Here is a 20,697-nt window from a genome sequence, read left to right as displayed (position 1 = left end):
CCCCTTCTTTATGTTATCAGCAATGTAATCATAATAAAATTGTGAAAATTGTAGAAAAAATTTGTGGAATGCACCATAATTTGATGTGTTTGGATCGATGACTTCAGAATATAATACATCATTAGAAAAAAAAAGTTTTCACATGATAAAATTGATGTAATATACTCGTGGATACAAATTTACTAACATTTTGCTTATTCATGTTAATAAGGTTTAATCGTGAAGATACCTCTTTCTTAAAGTATTTCTACAGTACATTTTCTTTAACAAATATATATATATTTATTTATTTTTTATTTTTTTTCAGATTGCAAAACTTCAAATTTGAGAACCCTATGGTCACAAATTTAGATTTTTTTGTCAAAAATTCTTGGTATCATGGATTTTATATAGATTTTTCTTGCAATAATGAAATCATTAAAAAAAAATGAGTAGTTCTACAAGCAGAAGTGTAACTAGAAAGATTAAGTAAATCCAATTTGTTAATAAATAGAGATAAAAGTTTAGCAAAATATTGTCTACTTATTTATTTGAACCCAAAAATTGATTCCTTTTAAGTTTGCAAACTTGGTTTCATTGAGTAGGAGCAATTAATGAACATCACCATTGATTTGCTGCAACAATAGTAAAAATTGTTTAATAGTGGTGACCTTTGCATTGTGAAAAAATGTCAAAGTAGTTAATGTTAATGTCTTTTTTTTAGTGAATTTGTATCCTACAAATTTAACATTATGTGTTTTAAATAATTAGATTTAAAATTCATTTATTAATATATATGATATTGATAATTTTAAATTTATATTTTGTTAGAAAAGTGTGTTTTATAACATTACTCATGAATGAAAATAAACAGTATTTTTGTTGTTATATTTCAGGAATATTTAGTTAAGCAATCAGTTTGTCTTAGTTTAAGTAATATTAAATGAGTAAAATAGTTATTTTAAATGAATGTTTTATATTTAGTCCTGAATATAAAAAAGGTACAAAATTATGTTCTATATATTGTTTAATTTTGTGAGAATTTTGTTGTCATTAAACTGTAAAAAATAATCAAGTTGACATTAAATTGTATTTTTGAGAACTAATCTTACATTAAGTTGTAAATTTAATTATATGGATACATGTATTTAAAATGAAATAAAAAAATTATAACGTATTTCTTTGTGGCATTATAAAAAGTATAATCATTTTCTTTTAACACAATGCCATTAAATAGAAAAATTAATTACTTTTATCAAACAAAATTTAAGTGATCGTATATTTAATTGAAAAAGTATATTTAAAAAACAATTATTTTTTTATCAAATAACCATAATTGATTTTTTTCCAACTTAAGAGAAAAAAAAAGTAAAAGAAAAAGAGAGAAATCAATTAAAATATTTTATTTGTTCTATCTTTTTAATGTTTAAGTTTTTATCAGAAAAGTAAGAAATATAAGTAATATTTTATATACGATAATTTCTTTTACAATAATTATTATAAAATCTATATGAATGATAATAATGTTTAATGGAATAGAGAATATAAAACTTTTAGCAGGTGTCACTAAATTGTGTCTAAAGCTCAAAATTTTAAATAGTGTATTTGAAGTGTTTGATGAATTGTTTTAAAGTGAGTAAGAAGAAAAATTGGAAGTGGTGGCAATGCCAACTGTCCACTAAGGAAAAAGAGGTGAGTGATGATGAAAATGAAAGGGTGGAGGATTAGGACTGAGTTGGCTGCACACTACACAACAAGGCCTTTGATCAGAACACAGCAGAAGCGAAGATGAACAGAACTGAGCCATTTAATGACAGGTCCATTTACTACTATACTACCATACTATACTATAGTATGTATAGAAGTTCGTGTTATTGAAGGGATGCAAAAGAGAAAGCTGAAGTGTCAGTTTTGGCGTGCACAACTCAGCAACGTGCACCCCAGAAATTGAATGGTGTCTACACACTTTCTCACCTAAAATCAAAGACCAAAATGCATTAGGAAAAGTGTAACAAAGTGGCAATGTTCAAGGCTGCTAGACACAACACAACCTTTGTTTCTTAACACTTTGGCATTTTCTGTATTTTGAGTTACAAACACATGAGAAAAAGAAACCGCTTCACCTCAGTCTCTGCTTGATTGTTCTTTTTCTTTTTACTTTGTCCTTTTTTTTGTGTGTTTTTCTCCTTCAGCTTCTGGCTTCCGTGGCTGTGTTGAAAGTTGGAACTTGAAACTCAGTTTGGTGCTCCTGACTCCATAACAAACAAACACACTGTCATGCACAGCAACAACACCTGTTGCACTGCACCATTTGTCTTGTCCGTCTTCTATTGAACTCCCACTGCTTGTGAGTCTCTTGCCACTGTGATTCAGGTGTAAAATCTTGGTTTACCATTCTCTCGCTTTACCTTTATTTTTGTTACCATCAGCTTCATATCTGGATATGTCGTGTTCGATATTCTTTTACTGTTTTACTCTAGAAAAAAAAGATTTTTTCTTTCTAAATTTAACAAAAGGGGTGTGTGATTATTGGAGGTATTTTTTTGGCAATGCGTGTAGTTGTTTATCTATATATTATGGGTTTTAAAAAAAAATGGGGTGTTGGGTGATGTTGGGAACTACACGGAGAGTGAAGTTTGGTGCTTGTCATTGTGATTTGCAAGTTGATCTAGGGCATATTTCTTCATGTGTGGCTGAGAGTTTCACAGCACCAAACAGCATAAAGTTATGATCTTGCCTTCATTATTTTACTAGATTTCTGTGATACATTCTGGTGGATTCCTCAGATTTTAGCAGCCCAAGTTTGTTTATGATATATTCTTGCAAGTAGCTGATGTATGATTGTTCATTACTATAATAACTCCATATTCGTGATCTTCTTCATTTATTCCATACTTGGCAAAAGATTCTTGTTGTCTACGGTTTTGGTGGTTTTTTCAACTGATACCGAGATGCTGTTTTCAGTTGCAGGTTTTCAAACTTCAACCATATAAAAAAAGGAGAAAAAAAAGAAAACAAAAGCACTGCAAGTATAGAGATATAGATATATAAATCGATGCTGGATTTGGAACTTGGAGCTTTGAGGGCACAAGAGGTGTCGTTGGTGTGAATCTTTATTGGCTTTTAAAAAACTAAGAAACAGAAAGTGAAAGATAAAGAAATATGAGAAAGTGAGGTGGAGTCAGATTTGTGTCTCTGGTTTGATAATTGTTTAGTGTTAACACTCTGTTGGCTATGTCCCCTGAGCTGACTCGGTGCGCCCGGGCTCCGTGGGCTTTGCCGCCGACCAAGGAAACAATCTCTTGGTGGAGTCTCTTCCCATTTAAGAGAACCTTTGCTTAAAAAATTGGACTCTCTCATCTCTCATTATTCATTCACCTTCTGCCTTGTTTGCTGTAAAGATTCGCTCACACTCTGCACTATTTAACCTTGCTGCTCTACAAACCTTCCTTTTCTCTCTTAACCCAACAAATAAACTTGGATAAATCTTAGTGTGAGTTGACCCTCAGACCTGGGCTTGTCTCCTCTTTCCTTTTCTGGGCAGATTTTGGCTGCTATATATGTTGGGATGTTTATTGGGGCTATCTACGATTTATTGGATTTAGAGATCAGCTACTGAGTAGCAGTGAAATCTGTTTTTTGTTGTTTCGATCGACTCGGCCTCAGCTGAGAGGAAGAAGATCTTATACTGTCAAGATGAAGTTCATGAAGCTTGGATCCAAGCCTGATACCTTTCAGACTGATGGGAACAATGCAAGGTGAGATTATGTTTTATCTTTATTAGCTGATGATGTTTTATTTGAGATGCAAATTGCTCTTCTTGATGTGTTGATGTTCCCTTTTTTTCCTTTTTAACATATATAAATAAATTTACACAAGCTGATAAGTGTCAGCAGGTTCTTTCTTTTGTTCCTATAGTTTGCTTTGAAGGTGGATAATTGATAGTGTTTGGATAACATACAAGAATCAATTATACTCTACAAAATCATGGTGATACCATGAAAAAGTAGAGGGAACTATTTTATTACTTTACCTCCACTATGAAAAATTAATTAATTATTTCTCACCATGTAGCTAATCCAACACACTAAGTAAGAATTTGACAGTTCCTATCAGTCATGATTTCCCCTTATGTACATGTACTTCATTCTTCAAGGAGCTTTTCAGTGACTGAGTAGATGTTTTCAGTTTCATTCCTTCATCTTCTTCCTTTTTTTAATTGGGGCAACAACTTTACTCTTTTACTATTCGTAATTGTAAATGATTTCTAGCTTTCAAAATGGTATAAGTAAAAAAACACGCAAAAAGATAATGTTGGGAAATGTAGCTGATTAAATATTAGACATATCAATAATAATCATGCCCTGTACCTGATAGCTATTGACCTATGGCATCTTTGGTGGCCGACCTAGCTAGGACTCATACATTCCTTTGATGGCTTAATTATCTTTCTATCTTATTTTTCTCCATTTACTCCTATAACTACTGTTTGTAGGTGCATTGTTGTTACACAGTACAATTTATCCAATTATTTATTCTCTGAAACTGTTTTCTTGGTATTGTCATATGCAAATTACGTTAATTTTATAATATACTGGCTAAATAATTTTCAACATCACTTTCTTAGTCTTGTTTTAGAAGCAATATTGATCTACATCAACCAAAATTTGGAACACAATCAGTCACCGAGTCACATATCCTATTAACTACAGCACACAACATCATTTGCTGCGTAACTGCATCAAGTATGTAGAAAAGTATCCTGAAAGAAGCCAATTAGCTCTCATCCTGAATCCATTGCTCTGAGAAGAAGCTATTTGCAAAGTTTCGTGGTGTTAGAACGAGCTTTTCAGAAGCCATTATATATTAGTTGGATATCCGCTTTATATAAACAAAGGTTTTACCAATGATAAGTATGGCACATTGAAAAAACTACATACAATAAGATTTCGCATATTGAGCCTGGAATTTGAACATCAAATCATTAACTGAGTTTGTTTAATCCACTTGTGATGCTGAATAAGACATTTAAAAAGAGCATAAAAGAAAAAGAAAATTAAAAGTTTTAGATTTTCAATAATTTTTTAACCCAGTCCCATACTTTTCTGGCTTTTATTTTTTCATTTTATGCAACCTTTCAGACAGTATTTCTCATGGTGCATTTCTTGTGCAGGTATGTGGCAAGTGAGTTGGCGTCAGATATTGTTGTTAGTGTAGGAGACATCAAGTTTTATTTACATAAGGTATGATTCAGCCCAGTAAACTTATCTAGTCTCCTGCTGAGAATTTCCATATTGGCATTTAATGATTTCTATGAGTGTCAAATTTCAATTATTTATGGCAATTTCTGGACAATTACCGACAAAATTATTTACTTTGATAATATGTTCCCATTATATTATTGTAACATGAGGATGGTTCACTCTTCGATGTTCATTTCCAGCAGGACACATAAAAGAACAAAAAAAGCTTTTGTTCAGTATGGGTTTTGAATTTTCAAGATACTTAGGGGGGTTTGGTCTTGTTTTATCAAGTAAATTGGTCATTTTTATTTTATTTTTAGCATGTACCTAAAGGGCTCACAGTAAAAAAAAAACAAAAATTTCAATTGGTAAACCACTTGTCTACATTGCTCTATGATAGGGAGCAGAACCTGTAAGGGCTATTACTGACCTATGTTAACTTCGCTATCTAAGGCTGAATTGAACAGTTTTAGTTTCTTTTGTTGAGTTTAAACTCAGTTAGATTTACAAAGAACCTGGTTGGGCCACAATTACTCGAAAGTCACTGTAGAGGTTGAGGAAACTGGCTCATATTAATTACAACTTCGAAATAAACAGTTAAGTAAATTTGGCTGCAAGTTTTTATTTTATATTACTGATATACCAAATCCTTTGATGTGCAGTTTCCTCTCCTGTCAAAGAGTTCTCACTTACAGACATTAATCTCCCTCAACAATGAAGAAAATTTAGATGAAGTTCAGATTTCTGATATTCCTGGTGGTGCAAGTACCTTTGAAATATGTGCTAAGTTTTGCTATGGCATGACTGTTACCCTCAATGCTTACAATGTAATAGCAACTCGGTGTGCAGCAGAGTATCTTGGAATGCATGAGACCATTGAGAAAGGGAACCTCGTTTACAAGATTGATGTTTTCCTTAGCTCTAGCATTTTCCGTAGTTGGAAGGATTCAATCATCCTTCTTCAGACTTCAAAGTCTATGTTACCCTTGGTTGAGGACCTAAAGGTTGTCAGTCATTGCGTTGATTCAATTGCAAATAAGGCATGTGTTGATGTATCCAAAGTTGACTGGTCCTACACCTATAATCGGAAGAAGCTTCCTGAGGAAAATGGGATTGAGTCAAACCAGAATGGACTCAGAACTCGACTGGTGCCAAAAGACTGGTGGGTAGAAGATTTATGCGAGCTTGAAGTTGATTTGTACAAGTCTGTGATTACAAATATTAAATCCAAGGCAGTTCAATCCAATGAAGTGATTGGCGAAGCTTTGAAAGCATATGCTTACAGAAGATTGCCAAATTTCAGCAAGGGTATGATCCAGTGTGGGGATGTATCAAAGCATCGTGTAGTAGTTGAAACTATTGTGCGGCAGTTGCCTACTGAGAAGGGCAGTGTTCCTTGTAGGTTCTTACTCAAGTTATTGAAAGCTGCCATTTTTGTAGAATCAGGAGATAGAACTAAAGAAGAGCTAGTAAAGAGAATTGGGCAGCAGCTGGAGGAGGCTTCTGTAACTGATATTTTGATTCAAGCACCAGATGGAGATGCTACTTTGTATGATGTTAGTATAGTACAAAACATTGTTACAGAATTTTTTATGAAAGATTATAATGTTGAGATTGAATCAGTTGCGGGTGGTGAACTTGATGGAATAAGAAAACCGGGGATTTTATCAGATGCTTCCAAGCTGATGGTTGCAAAACTCATAGATGGATACCTTGCTGAAATTGCGAAAGATCCCAACTTACCTTTGTCTGATTTTGTTAATCTTGCTGAGTTAGTGTCTAGCATCTCTCGTCCAGCTCATGATGGCCTTTACAGGGCTATTGACACATATCTGAAGGTAACTGTTCTCAAAATGAATTATTTTATTCAATTTGCCTTTTCATTTTGGCTTTAATAGAGTGAGCATCCACACTCTGGTATTACCCATATAGGAAATTTATGTACTCAATATGCAGTAATATTTTAACATAACTCTTTTGCAAGTTGTATGTGGAGGTAACTAATTCATTTCTAATTTTTAAACACCACAGGAGCACCCTGGGATCAGCAAAGGCGAAAAGAAGAGGATATGCAAGCTGATGGATTGTAGAAAGCTATCAGTTGACGCATGCTTGCATGCAGTGCAAAACGAGAGACTACCATTGCGTGTAGTTGTGCAGGTACTATATTTTGAGCAGTTAAGGACTGCTGCATCATCCGGCACTAGCACTCCTGACATACCTAGAGGAATCAAAGACTTGAACAATGAATCCAATGGAAGCTCAAGGTCAGGGACAACTAACCCAGAAGATGAGTTGGATGCTGTGGCCACAGCTGAGGAACTGAAGGCATTAAGAAAGGAACTTGCATCATTGAGGCTGAGCAATGGAGTTGGAAACAATGACAAAGATGGAGATATAAAACCCAGCATGGACAAAGCTGTCATTGGCAAGATGAAAGGGTTGCTGAAGTCAAAAAGGTCTTTCATAAAGCTTTGGGCCAGCAAAGGGGGTCAAGGGGAAAATAGTGGCTCAGACTCATCAGAGAGTATTAGTTCTGCTAACCCAGAAGAAGCCAAGTCTACTCCTTCCAGAAATAGGAGACATTCAGTTTCCTGAAAGTAGTTTGGTTCGTTTTGTTGGATTTTCTATTATTGCTTCTTTTCTTTTTCTTTTTATTACTAGTTCACTATGACAAGATTCCAACACTAGTGGTTTATATCTTCTATATTGAGTAGAGTACATATAGTTTAAAACAGTAGAATTGTGAAGAATGGGAATCATGTAATCCAAACATCTATCCTATCATAAGTTTTTAAGCTGCCCTTCGCACTTCCTTGAGATTGAAATATCCCAATATTATGACCACACTCCTTTTCTGAGTAACTTTTTCAAGGTAACTGATGGAATGAATGGATATTTACCACTTACCACTATAATCAAGTGTTATCCGTTACTGCCATGTGTTTTGCTGAAATACTGACAAGACCTCATGGTCTATTATTATTTCGTACCCAATATTTGAATAACTTTTGAGTTTGCTACCCAAGATTTGCGACTAGAAGTAGATTCGTCTGGTATTTAAAATAAAGCTATTATTTTGGGGGGATCTGAGAGGTTGGCAGATGACACATGCATTAACATTTTGTGGACCTGCAAACTTGTGATCCATTATTCTAGTTTGAAGTCAAACCAGTGTTTTTTGCATATAATTTAAAGTCCACTTGTGGAATCTTTAGAGATTCACTCTTATTTATTTCAATATGGAAGAAGGGAATTAGTGCTTGTAATCCACAGTGAGACTTCCAGCATATACTATTTCTTAAATCTTGAATATAAACAAAAAATACAAGCTGATTTTAAATATTTTATCATTTCATAAACTTTGTCAAAATGTCTTCATTTGATTGAGATGTATTTTAATGATTTGGTAGTAGTTTTAATGACTTTATTTTAAGAAGATCATAATAATAAGGGAGGGTTTAGAAAAAAAAAGTATAATTTTTAAATGGAATGATAAAATTAAATTAATCCAAGTGACATTAGGTGAGCTGTTTATCCAACATATATCAGAAGAAACAAACTTATTCCCCTAAAATCCACAGAAGCATGCTTTAAAATGCACGTCACAAACATTGAAAATTAATTGTAATCCGGCACCCATTAATCGCATAGCAATCTTTGAGGATTAGATTAGTAATAGTATATTAATAAAGTCAAGGTTAGTCCTTAGGCCAGTTAATTGTGCCGCGGCAGCTAGTTTAATCAAACTCTAATAAATATTACTAATGCCACCAAATAGTTACTATGCTAAAGTGCCTTTTAATAACCTATCGTTTCTGTCACAAGTTGTGGTCAGCTTCATAAGCTATACTCCAAAACCTATAAAGCAAGATTCGTTTATTACAAAGGAGTGCCAAATGTTAAGATCAAAGCCGTAGGAATGGTTACTTGTTACACACAGAATATTGATCAAGATAAGAAAAATGAAAAAAAAACAGACATCATTGTGAAGAAAAGGTTATTTAATATTGTACACAAGTATGAAGTGTTGAATTGAAGGGATGGAGAAGGGCCTTCTTTCCAACTTCAGCTGATGGTAGATTCAACAAAAAAGGTCAAATTCATTGAGAGGTGCCTATAAGGAAGTAATAATAATATTGCCCAAATTCCATTTGTCTTCCTGATGCATTGAAGGGACATATCTACATAGCTTGTGTTTATGATGAAGATACACCAATACTAGTCCCTCTCTTTCACAAACTAGTTTTGAAATGTGTAGGGCCTAATCGAACCTAATTATTAGTATTAATAATATGCAGGGGATATAATGGGTCCTGCCCCTCAAATTAAATATCACAGCAATTTGGAACTATGGTGGAGTCCTTTAACCGCATAAGATGCATGTATATAAGGCCGAAGTCTTAGCTGCTAAAGATTAACCTAATTGGAATCCCATTCTCCACAGACATTAATTTTGTTGGGAAATACGCCAAACTCTTTTCATGTGGATGGAGATGTGGTCCATTTCGGATAAAGATGCCAATTGCCACGTATCCAACTTCTGACCATAACATCCAATGCCTATGTGTAGCTTTATACGCCAGCTTAATCATTATCATCCTTGTGGCAGGCATCATCAAACCTCACTCTACATTTTTAATCAATTGGAATCAAGCTCTATAGACGAACAAGCAAGTTTGAAAATCAAAATGTAAAAATGTCTTAAGTTACACCCTCACCTCACTAGCTAACTTTGAAAAGCACATGGGAAAGCGTTGAATAGGAGATAAATCTTGCAACATTGTCATATCATAGAATAAACTATAACCAATCACTATATTCAAGAGGATACCGGAGCTTCCATTCACATTGATCTGAATGGGGAATCAAGCAAGAACATGATGGTTGGAAAAATACATACGTTGATTGGAATCCAACTATGGAGAAATTCCAACATCTGCGGAGAACCTGAGCAGGCCGAGAGAACACCCGTTTCTTTGGAATACTATCTAGCCACGCATTGTTTCCACAAGACCCTACCCATTAGTAACTCAACCATGGTTGAATTTATATGATATAAAATTACCTACAAGTAACGTTATTCTAATATTATATACTATATTAATAAACAAATGTGAACAAGGTTGGTTGATTAATTGATGATGCATGCATGTTCCCACACTCACTTTATATATGCCCAACTCACCTTTCTTCTTCCATATATATAAAACCTGCATCTTTTCTGCTTCTGTAAGACTAGCAAGGTAGCTATCCATTTAATAAGATATATTATTCCTACACACTCACTGTCCCAGTCTAGTTGATTCATAGTAAGATTGTTGTAGAGTGGATCAAAAGAAGAAAAAGATGAGCTGCAATGGTTGTCGTGTTCTCAGAAAGGGTTGCAGTGAGAACTGCATGCTACGACATTGCCTACAATGGATAGAGAACCCACAAGCCCAAGCTCACGCCACCCTCTTTGTGGCCAAGTTCTTTGGCCGTGCTGCGCTCATGTCTTTCCTTTCCTCCGTACCTGCCAACCAAAGATCCGGTATGCAATGTAACCCTATCTATGCATGCATGAAAAACAGTTACCAAGGTATATATGGTATAAATGGGGATACATGATTTCTGTTCTTGTAATTTTCTTAGAAAATATCCAACAGTACAATCTTTTAAAAACTTAAAACAGGTTCAACAGTTATTTTACAATTCTTAAGTAAATTTATGAGTATTCTTACATAAGAACTAGTTCTTAAGGTTAAGAACCCCTAAGCAATTCCTACCAAAGATGTTTTTGCATCACTAATCTCAAATAGCTAGCTAAAGCTAGGAAGATATCATAATATTATAGGCCATCCAGTTCCACATAACCAATTGTTTTATCTTTTCTAAATAATCGGCACCACAGCCAGTGTCCAAATTGAAGTAATTTTACATAAGAAGTGCCATCAACATGTTTTCTTTTTAACATACAGTATGTTTAAATTTTTGAAAAACTCCAAAACTAGGAGAGGTAGTAATTAAATAAGAAGTAAGATAAAATGTGTATTCAAAATTAAAAGTGTGTTAAAGAGTAGTATTGCTCATGCTATTTATAAATATTTTAAATTACAATAACCATTTGTTAAACCTGGTTCCGTTAAATTAAGATGAGATATAGTTATACTTTCAGATGCAAGAAGTAAACAAATTCTTATGCACAATTTTCACTATAACTGCAGTATCTACTATAATAGACCATAGCATGATTGATGAGGAGCTGTAATTGTATGCAATTTATTTGACTTTGGGTGTGTTTTGAAGAAGTTGGGAGAAAAAGTTGTGACCTGTGGTGTGTGTATGTGGCACTGACAGCTTTGTTTCAGTCACTGCTTTATGAAGCAGTGGGGCGTACTATAAATCCAGTGAATGGAGCAGTGGGGCTGTTGTGGACTGGGAACTGGCAGCTGTGCCAAATGGGTGTGGAGAAAGTGCTCCGAGGTGGTGCTGAGTTGACCCCACTCCCTCACTTCTTGAGTAGTGCAGATGAACACCATGTAACTGAGAGAGTGATGGTTGGAGGTGGAATATTGTGTCACCAGGCAAAGAAGCAACGTGTGGGGACAACCTCTCAGGAATCAGAGACCTCCTATTTGGGACGTAAACCACAGGATTGTGCTCCTCAAAGTCAAAGAAACCTCCTTACACTATTCTTATGATACCTTATAATAGAGATATAAATAACCTTAACTGTGTTTGTGGGGATTGAAATGCTTTTATCAAGCTAATGTTAGTGGCATAATAAAAAAGATATCATATTATAACTAGAGATCGAGATCGGTTTCACCACTTTTGAAATGTTGTAACCTTGAATTGTGAAAAATATTAATTACTGAAATTTGAGTTATTAGTTTGCTCAAAGGAGTAAACTTATATTTAAAGTTTTACCTGCACTGTACTAAATAAGATGTATATTATGAAGAGAAAATTCCAACAACAACAATATCTATTGTAGTGTATAGTCTTTTTCTTATTTAAATCAATTCAAGTTTACATTTTAACATTATCAAATTTTTTAATAAAAACTTTAATATTATTTTACCAAAAATAATTTAATATTAGAAATAATATATAAATAAATACATGTTTAGTGCAATGTAAAACTAAACAAATTTAGACTTTAATATTTCGAAAATTAAATAAATAAAACACTTTGTTAGTTATTAAAGAAAAAAACTTCAAATCTTTGTACATTTGTAGGAAAAAGAGTGAATCCGCTTGAGTTTTTAAAAACAGTAGAATGGAAAAAAGATTATTCTTTTGATTTGGAAAAAAGATAAAGACTTTAGTTCTATTAAAAAACTGTACACTTTCAACCAATTGAAAAAAAAAATCAAAGATATATTTTTAAAACATATATTATAAAAAAATAAAATTCAACAAATTTATCATAGATTATAGATGACAATTTATTATTAGATGATAAAAGAAAGAAACTTTTACATTGTGTGTGCATTTTAGTTAAATTATTTTTTACATATGCAAAGAGTCAGAAAATAAATCCATATGAATCAGTGTAAAATTTTTATATTCAAACTTTGAAACTCTAACTTCAATTGCAGAAATGTAAGAATTCAGATTTTTCATTCGTTTGCTTAATTACATTTTTTTATCACAATTATATTATTTTAGTCTCACAGTCATCACTTAAAAGTCATGGTAAGAAATTTCACCTGATGGAGGGTTGAAATGAGAAAGACTATTGTGGAGTCCATCTTTGATGTGCACGGCCTTCTGAGACCTTGGTTGCATTGGTTGGAACTGCGATCACTGGTAGAGTTGCTAAAGTACAATACCAGAAAAGAAGCAATGCTGTACAACATAAATATTGACTCGTTGAGCACTCTTCATTAATCAATATAATGAAATCAGACATGATGCATTGGATGAGTTTTCCCAGATGGTATATCATCCCTTCCATGATAACTGTGAAAATATTGAACAAAGATGAGATGGACATGTGCTTTCCTATATCTTATTGAAATTAAGCTTCAGTTAATGAAATGTTAAGTATATATACTACAGAAATAAAGAACTCAAAATTAATTTTCAAACAAATTAAACTAATAGGAGCTTATGGAAGTTGTTCTCATGTCATCTGCTAAACAAAAAACTACACTCATTTCGGTGAATTTTTACATTAATGTAACAAATTGCAAGTTTCTTTCAGGTATATATTTTGTTGTAAGGTGAGCAAGGTATCACCAGTAGTCTAGACAAGAACAACTCCCGTCCTTAAAATGGTGAAACCGATTTCGATCTCTAACAATGATATCTCTTTTATATGCCATTGATATTACCTTGGTAATAGCATGGCAATCCCCACAAACTCTTAAGTTTTTTATAATTCTTATAGGCAAACTTGAAGGAGATGCTATTAGTGCAAACGCTATAGCTAGCCTTTCACTGTGGTAAGAAAGGACATCTTCCTTATCTTCTTCTTCTACATCAAGCAAAACTTCTGATGTTCTTGGTTTGTGACCATATTCTTGTAATCTTCTATTGATGTCCCCGATCTTCAAATATATTTCTTTTGAAAATGGATGAGCTTTGTCACCGGTGAGAAATTCATGCATGGCACCATTAATATCCACTATGCTAAATCCAGGCAACTTGTCAACACCACGATCTTTCATCTGCATCCTCACTCTCTTCACATCATTCCACCGACCAATGCTAGCATACATATTAGACATAAGCACATAGTTTCCACTTGTTTCTGGTTCTAGCTCTATTAAGTGTTTGAGAGCAGCTTCCCCCATCTCTATGTTGCCATGAAGTTTTGCTGCACCAAGTAAAGACCTCCACAAAATTGCATTCGGTTTCATGGGCATAGCTTGTAACCTCTCCTTTGCCTCCTTTAATCTCCCAGCTCGACCAAGAAGATCGATTAAGCATCCGTAATGCTCAAGTTTTGGCTCTATTCCGTGAACACCCTTCATGGACTCGAAAATTTCGAGGCCCTCCTCTACCAATCCACCATGAGAGCAGGCAAACATAGTAACTACAATAGTTGCATCACCAGGAACTAGGCCCTCAAGTTTCATCTTTCTATACAGTTCAAGTGCCTGACCCCCATGACCATGAACTGCAAACCCCCCAATCATGGCAGTGTAGCAAAACGTGTCCCTTTCAGACAGCTGATCAAACAATTGGCATGCTAGATTCAGACAGCCACATTTAGAATACATATCCACCAGCGCAGTTCCCACAAATCGATTCAGTTCAAGATTGTTCCTTAGCACATAACCATGTGCCCAAGCACCCTGACTCAGTGCACCCAAATTAGAACATGCACTGATCAATGCCACAAGTGTGACTTCATTAGGCTTTCTCTGAGACAACTGCATGTCCCTGAACAAATACAATGCCTCTAAGGACATATCAGCATCTTGAAAACTTGTTGAGTAACTAACATGACTTGCACTTTGTGCGTAGGCAGCCAACATTGTATTCCATGTGGCCAGGTCAGGTTCACTGATTTGACTGAACAAAAATCTAGACACACACAATTTTCCATATTTGGCATAGAAATTGAGCAATGAATTTTTTACAAAATGGTCATAAGGGGGTTGAAGGAATTTGAAAACATGGGCATGGAGGGGAGGACCATGTTGGAGCCAAGGACGAAAGCCACAAGCTTTGAAGAGGGAGGGAAAAGTGAAGCTATTGGGGTGAAGGGTCTTGTGGGTGAGAATCTGGTTATAAAGTGAGAAGGCTAGATGAATTTGGTGAGTGTGACGAGTGAATGAAGAAATGAGTGTATTGTAGAGGAAAACTGTTGGGCTTGGGATAGAGTTAAAGATGGTAATTGCATAGGTTGAGGAAAATTTGGAGGATGTGTTAAGAAGGTGACTTAGATAGTATGTCTGGAGTGAAAGACCAGTTGCTACCATTAGAGCATGGACTTGCTTAAGGGTGTTGAGGCTGTGACATTTTTGCAACTTCTGGAGAATTGGGTGGTTTGACATGAGAGTTTTGGATTTCATTTTCATCAAACCAACTTACAAAGAAACTATCAAAACCATGCAACGTTTATTTGCAGATTAGCATTATATTGAGGGATTGATAAAGGTGGATTTGGAAATGGAAAATTGAAGAGAAGACTAAAGGCACAACACAACACAAGGCTGATTCAATGAAATTATTGCTGTTTTGTGTTGATACTAATATAAGAATGAAGAATCAGAACAGGTTCAGAAAAATAAACCATAAATTATGGGCCGGGCCGAGTAGATGGGCTGCTGTTTCATTTATTATAAATTTTAGGGTGCTTCTTCTTGCACCTGCATAGCTTCTTTGGACACCCCATGTGTCAAATATACAAACTATTTTATTTTTAAAAAATGTATTTTGTAAAAATGTTATTTTTTCTATTTATGCCCTGGAATCTACAATCTGAAATAATTTTTTTTTTAAATTCAATTTTGAATTACAGAATTCGAAAGATATTTTCAAATCCAGTAATATTTTTGAATTGGATAATCCATAACACATTTTACTATAATATGTATCTCTTACTATAATATGTATTGTGGCCATGTTTAATTTTTAGAAATGCTGATATTTTGTTTTTGTTTTACATGGTTATAGGTAAGAAATTTTAGGATTTAGATTCTAATAATATGATTAAATTGAAAAAAATTGAATATTTTTGTAATATAATGAAACAAAAAAAATTGTTTCTTATTTGACAAAAAAAAAACGGGTGAAAACAATCTGCATGATAAAAAAATTTAGAAGATAAAAAAAATCAGATTAAATTTGAAAAATATATATATAATTCAGGCAATGATTTACATTGAAAATGAGAAATGGAAAGGGAACGGTTTTGTTTTTTGAAATTTGATTAGGTCACCCGCTTCTCGCTGCGTTGGTCTATTCAATTTTGAATCTTCCCCTTCCCACCCCCAAAACTTTTCAAATTTCAACCAATCCCAGACATGGCATCTGCGGTTCCCGCCGCGACGGGGCGAGAGTTGTCGAATCCTCCATCGGACGGCATAACCAATCTCCGATTCTCAAACCACAGCGATAATCTCTTGGTCTCCTCATGGGACAAGGTATGTATGCTATGCATGCTCCACTTTCTCACTTCTCAATTACTTACTTCCTGTGTTATGTTATGTATGCTATCAATTTCATTACCTTCGTTGCTGTTTCTGCGCTTCAGAGTGTGCGCCTGTATGATGCCAGCGCCAATGTCTTGAGAGGAGAGTTCATGCACGCTGGTCCCGTTCTCGATTGCTGCTTCCACGACGATTCCTCCGGTTTCAGTGCCTCCGCCGACAACACTGTTAGACGGTCAGTCAGTCACTCACTCACTCTCTTCAAATTCGAATTTACCTACTTATGTTGTTGTTGAGTTTGTAACCTAGTTTTGTTGTTCCTTCTACCTGGTTACTAAATTTCATTTTTTTTTTCTTTCTTATATCCTGAAATTACATTACATCTCATTTTTCTTTTCTTTATATGATTACTTTGTTTACGATGCATTGATGTTAGTTATGCTAATCGCTTGCTCTCGATTTTTCTCTTCTCGTGACTCTCAATATCATTGGTTAGGTTTTTTTGAGTCCCGACTGTTGGCTTTAATGCTTCAAAAGATGAAGTGAAAATATGAATTGTGGGGTTGAGACTTGGTTTTATATTGTGAGGTCCAATATTTGGTAATGTTATGTTCGAAGTAAATTGCCCATGACATTGGAAATTACGTTTCTTTACTATTTACTTTGGAAGATCAGTTTTTTTGGAGAGATTAATATGCTTCACATTTAGTGGATCGTAAAAAATTTATATTTCGTGACTTTCCATACCGTTAGTTAGTTTTGAATTCCAACTATCCGTTTTGGGACTTCAGAAAATGAGATGAAGATTATTAGTTAGGTTCCAACCCCGCCGCAATTGTTTGTATATAAAACGACATTTTTAATCTTCTAAATTCCAAATTTTTGACAGTACGAAGTTCAAAATTAATTGTCAGTCAGTGACTTTTTAGAAGTTGCATCAAGAAAACACCCCTTGGGAGAGGCTTGTTTGTAGTTGCTGGTTACCACTTAATGGGATTGGTTTACACTTAGAATGGATTAAAATTTAGGACATTTAATCCCAATGATGGAGAGGGAAATGTAATTTCTAAAAAAGGGGAAATAAAGTGTATTTTGAACATTTCTAAGCGGAAAGATGACATTCATCTCTAAGTAGAGGGAAAGTAACTCATCATTTATCTTATCATGCTCCAGGCTTTTCTTCAGCTCCAATAAAGAGGATATTTTGGGGAGGCACGATGCACCTGTTCGTTGTGTTGAGTATTCGTATGCTGCAGGTCTCTTCTCTCTATCTCTATAATTCTGACCTCATTTCACCTGTGTTACAATGTCACTTTATTCATTACTCTAAAAGTATTTACCTGTATCTTTTCTGTCACTGTAGGCCAATTGATCACAGGTAGTTGGGACAAAACCCTGAAATGCTGGGACCCTAGAGGCGCCAGTGGGCAGGAGCGCACACTAGTTGGGACATATCCGCAACCTGAGCGTGTGTACTCTCTCTCACTGGTTGGACATCGCCTGGTTGTAGCAACAGCTGGAAGACATGTTAATATCTATGATTTGAGAAACATGTCTCAACCTGAGCAAAAGAGAGAATCTTCATTAAAATATCAAACCAGATGTGTTCGCTGTTACCCTAATGGAACAGGTGAACTTTAATTGGTGGCTACAATTCTCACTCGTTTATATTTCTGAAGATGACACACTGATTTCTTTTGTTTCTTAGCCAAGATAGTTGTTACCCTTCGTACTCAAATATAACTGCTTTGTGCAGGATATGCACTTAGTTCTGTTGAGGGCCGGGTTGCAATGGAATTCTTTGACCTCTCAGAAGCTAGCCAAGCAAAAAAGTATCCATTTCTCTACACGTCTATGTTCTCCCTTTCTAATACTAATGTTATGTGATTATTTTGAACTTCATGTCCACATAGATGATAGTATTTCAGTGCATATGGAAAACAGTATATCTTCACTAACTTCTAGCTATTAATGAAATCTGCCTAACCTTCATGCAGATATGCTTTCAAGTGTCACAGAAAATCGGAAGCTGGAAGGGACATAGTCTATCCTGTAAATGCAATTGCATTCCACCCCATGTGAGTGCTCTGTCACCTGGATTTTATCATCTCCATGAATTGCGACACTTTAACAAGTATTTTAAATTGCTTGCTTAGTTGTTTCTCTAGGATTTACAGTGTCAATAGCTGTAGCATGTATCATTCAAGGATCCTGTTGAGAAACAGAAATAAAAATAAAAATTACATTAAAAAAATTCTTAATGGCTCCGTTGCGACTTGGAGGTCATAATTTTAAATATTGAGAAACAGTATTTCCACTTGTGGAATTTTAGCTAGTTTGCACACATCTATCCCCCAGGACTTTACTAGGTGGGGGAACCTTAGAGTCACCATTTTTATATTAAGACAAAATTCTTGTTTAGTTATTTTTCATTTTAAGTAGATGGAATTGATTTCTTCACATGTAGTTTGATCATAATACATGTGGTAGATGAAAGTTCTGTTTCCTTTCTTTCATATCCTTAGAATTTCAAGAGCTCCAAAGATGAAATGTTGTGACACCCGTTTGATGGAGTTTGGAATTAAATGTTGTCGTCATCTACGCATATTAGGATTATCAACTCATATGTTGACTTAGTCGTTATTTTGACGAACACCTTATAAAAATGTCTGCAGATATGGCACATTTGCCACGGGAGGTTGTGATGGGTATGTTAACGTATGGGACGGAAACAATAAGAAGAGGCTATACCAGGTTTTATTCCTTTTTGCTTTGGGTAAATTGAGTGACCAAATTTTCTTGATGTAATTAATGAAGTTACTAAATTGCCGTTTTCTCTTCCTAGTACTCAAAATATCCAACTAGCGTTGCCGCACTCTCGTTTAGCAGAGATGGACGCTTGTTGGCTGTTGCCTCAAGTTACACATTCGAAGAAGGACCTAAAAGGTATGTTCTGTATCTAATTATCTGTATCTCTTATACGAGCTAGTTTTAAGTAACTTTGTTCATTACATTTTACAGCAACAACGAACCAGATGCTATTTTCGTTCGTAGTGTAAACGAGATTGAGGTGAAGCCAAAGCCCAAAGTCTATCCCAATCCTCCAGCGTGATTCCTGATGGCCATTTTGAAAAGAAGAATTTCTTCGGTTTTTTTTTTCATTTCTACTGTTGCACTTCTTCCAAGTAAACACCAAAAACTAAATGTAAAATGTTGTGAAACGCTAGCTTATTGTTGGGTACAGGTCACTGTCAATATGCTTTCCTATTGATATGTCTTTATTCCCGTTAAAAGTAAATGGAAATTGATAAACACCCTTAAGTCGGCTCAGGTGCAAAATATGAATTTGAGTGTGCAGGTTTGTTCTCTAACAATGGACTTTGCTACTTTTCATTTTTTTATTCCCTCCTTTTTTCTTGGTATATCTACTGCAGTCTTTCTTGAATGATAAAAATAAAATAAAATGACCCTGACTAGTCAAACATAAATGTTGTACTTCCCCCTCAATTTTCGGCACAGCATTAAAAAGAAACTTGTACAAAAGTCAACGTGTATTGTTGATCAACTAACTAATGGAATCCAGTTAATCCTTTACAACTCAAGATTAGATAGGGAGGGACACAGATGTATCCAATCAATTGCGAACAAATAGTAGCAAAATAGTTAGTCCAGCAGCAACGAGTGCTCTTGATCTAGTTGGCAAATTTGAAAAACACAATCTTTATAAAGTTAATAATGCAAACGTATGGAGAAATTTTATGAGTTACTGAAAAAAAACATGGATACAAGTTTAGCAGGACGTGGCACATTAAAAAGGACAACGTTAGTGAAGCCGCAATTGTGGCAGGTAATAGGGCTCATATTGCTTTGTGGTTGGAGTGCATTCCTGTTTTTCTTCTTTTTCAATCCCAAATACCAGTCCTCACGCTAACTGTTTACGATTGCTTAAAAATCGTCTCTTTGATTTTGGTGATAACGACTTCTATCTACAAAGACTTGTAATTTATAAACTAGGTTCATTGCTCAATATTGCTTCCAAACAAAGTTATCTTTGCAATAGTTACACATTTTTGTAGTTTTCATTCTTTTTTCTTCCAGAGTAGGGGAAACATCGTACCGAACTCCGTATATTTTCAATTCAGAAACACAAACTTTTGTACATGAAAATTAAACAATTGTCCCAGAAGTTTTAATTTGATTATGGTACGTTTCTTAAACGGAAGGTTCTGAGTTGCATCTTTGCTATGCTGTCATGATTGCATTTCACTTCAAACACAACGAATATTATAGACAACTTCAAACATATGTTCTACTACCAGAACCAGTTAGCAATTTGACAGTCCAAGACGAATAATTGTTCTGATGATATGCAAAAATCATGT

At 34.7% G+C, this 20,697-nt stretch overlaps 4 protein-coding genes across 11 annotated transcripts; 3 read left to right on the top strand and 1 right to left on the bottom strand.

Annotated features, from left to right (window-relative positions):
• Positions 1–1,600: 1,600 nt before the first annotated feature.
• NPY2 (Phototropic-responsive NPH3 family protein) lies at positions 1,601–8,042 on the top strand. 5 transcript variants are annotated; one of them, XM_068634121.2, is made up of 5 exons: positions 1,601–2,326; positions 2,944–3,737; positions 5,153–5,222; positions 5,885–7,060; positions 7,254–8,042. In XM_068634121.2, the coding sequence occupies exons 2-5, from the start codon at positions 3,676–3,678 to the stop codon at positions 7,818–7,820; spliced, it is 1,875 nt and encodes a 624-aa protein (XP_068490222.2). In that variant the 5' UTR covers positions 1,601–2,326; positions 2,944–3,675; the 3' UTR covers positions 7,821–8,042. The 5 variants fall into 5 exon arrangements, with proteins under 5 accessions (XP_068490222.2, XP_068490221.2, XP_068490224.2 ...); XM_068634120.2 differs by having other exon boundaries at positions 1,601–2,352; XM_068634123.2 differs by having other exon boundaries at positions 1,780–2,352; positions 2,950–3,737.
• A 2,342-nt stretch (positions 8,043–10,384) lies between these two features.
• LOC137827801 (LOB domain-containing protein 38) lies at positions 10,385–12,183 on the top strand. Of its 2 annotated transcripts, none has more exons than XM_068634127.2 (2): positions 10,385–10,755; positions 11,562–12,183. In XM_068634127.2, the coding sequence occupies exons 1-2, from the start codon at positions 10,572–10,574 to the stop codon at positions 11,903–11,905; spliced, it is 528 nt and encodes a 175-aa protein (XP_068490228.1). In that variant the 5' UTR covers positions 10,385–10,571; the 3' UTR covers positions 11,906–12,183. The 2 variants fall into 2 exon arrangements, with proteins under 2 accessions (XP_068490228.1, XP_068490227.1); XM_068634126.2 differs by having other exon boundaries at positions 10,425–10,755; positions 11,511–12,183.
• Positions 12,184–12,857: 674 nt separating this feature from the next.
• Positions 12,858–15,419, bottom strand: LOC137827799 (Pentatricopeptide repeat (PPR) superfamily protein). 2 transcript variants are annotated; one of them, XM_068634119.1, is made up of 2 exons: positions 13,547–15,419; positions 12,858–13,172 (listed from the first exon to the last, which is right to left on the bottom strand). In XM_068634119.1, exons 1-2 carry the CDS (start codon positions 15,239–15,241, stop codon positions 13,155–13,157), a joined length of 1,713 nt encoding a protein of 570 aa, XP_068490220.1. In that variant the 5' UTR covers positions 15,242–15,419; the 3' UTR covers positions 12,858–13,154. The 2 variants fall into 2 exon arrangements, with proteins under 2 accessions (XP_068490220.1, XP_090160764.1); XM_090304638.1 differs by lacking the exon at positions 12,858–13,172 and having other exon boundaries at positions 13,275–15,380.
• Positions 15,420–16,048: 629 nt separating this feature from the next.
• On the top strand, positions 16,049–19,636 carry LOC137828488 (mitotic checkpoint protein BUB3.1). Of its 2 annotated transcripts, none has more exons than XM_068635099.2 (9): positions 16,049–16,309; positions 16,420–16,550; positions 17,489–17,571; positions 17,679–17,945; positions 18,072–18,147; positions 18,313–18,393; positions 18,991–19,069; positions 19,161–19,261; positions 19,340–19,636. In XM_068635099.2, exons 1-9 carry the CDS (start codon positions 16,190–16,192, stop codon positions 19,425–19,427), a joined length of 1,026 nt encoding a protein of 341 aa, XP_068491200.1. In that variant the 5' UTR covers positions 16,049–16,189; the 3' UTR covers positions 19,428–19,636. The 2 variants fall into 2 exon arrangements, with proteins under 2 accessions (XP_068491200.1, XP_068491199.1); XM_068635098.2 differs by having other exon boundaries at positions 19,337–19,636.
• The last annotated feature ends 1,061 nt before the right edge of the window (positions 19,637–20,697 follow it).

The sequence above is a fragment of the Phaseolus vulgaris genome, chromosome 7 (assembly GCF_051622355.1).
Source record: "Phaseolus vulgaris cultivar YP4 chromosome 7, ASM5162235v1, whole genome shotgun sequence".
Classification (NCBI taxonomy): Eukaryota; Viridiplantae; Streptophyta; class Magnoliopsida; order Fabales; family Fabaceae; genus Phaseolus; species Phaseolus vulgaris.
This window is presented reverse-complemented; position numbering and strand designations above follow the sequence as displayed.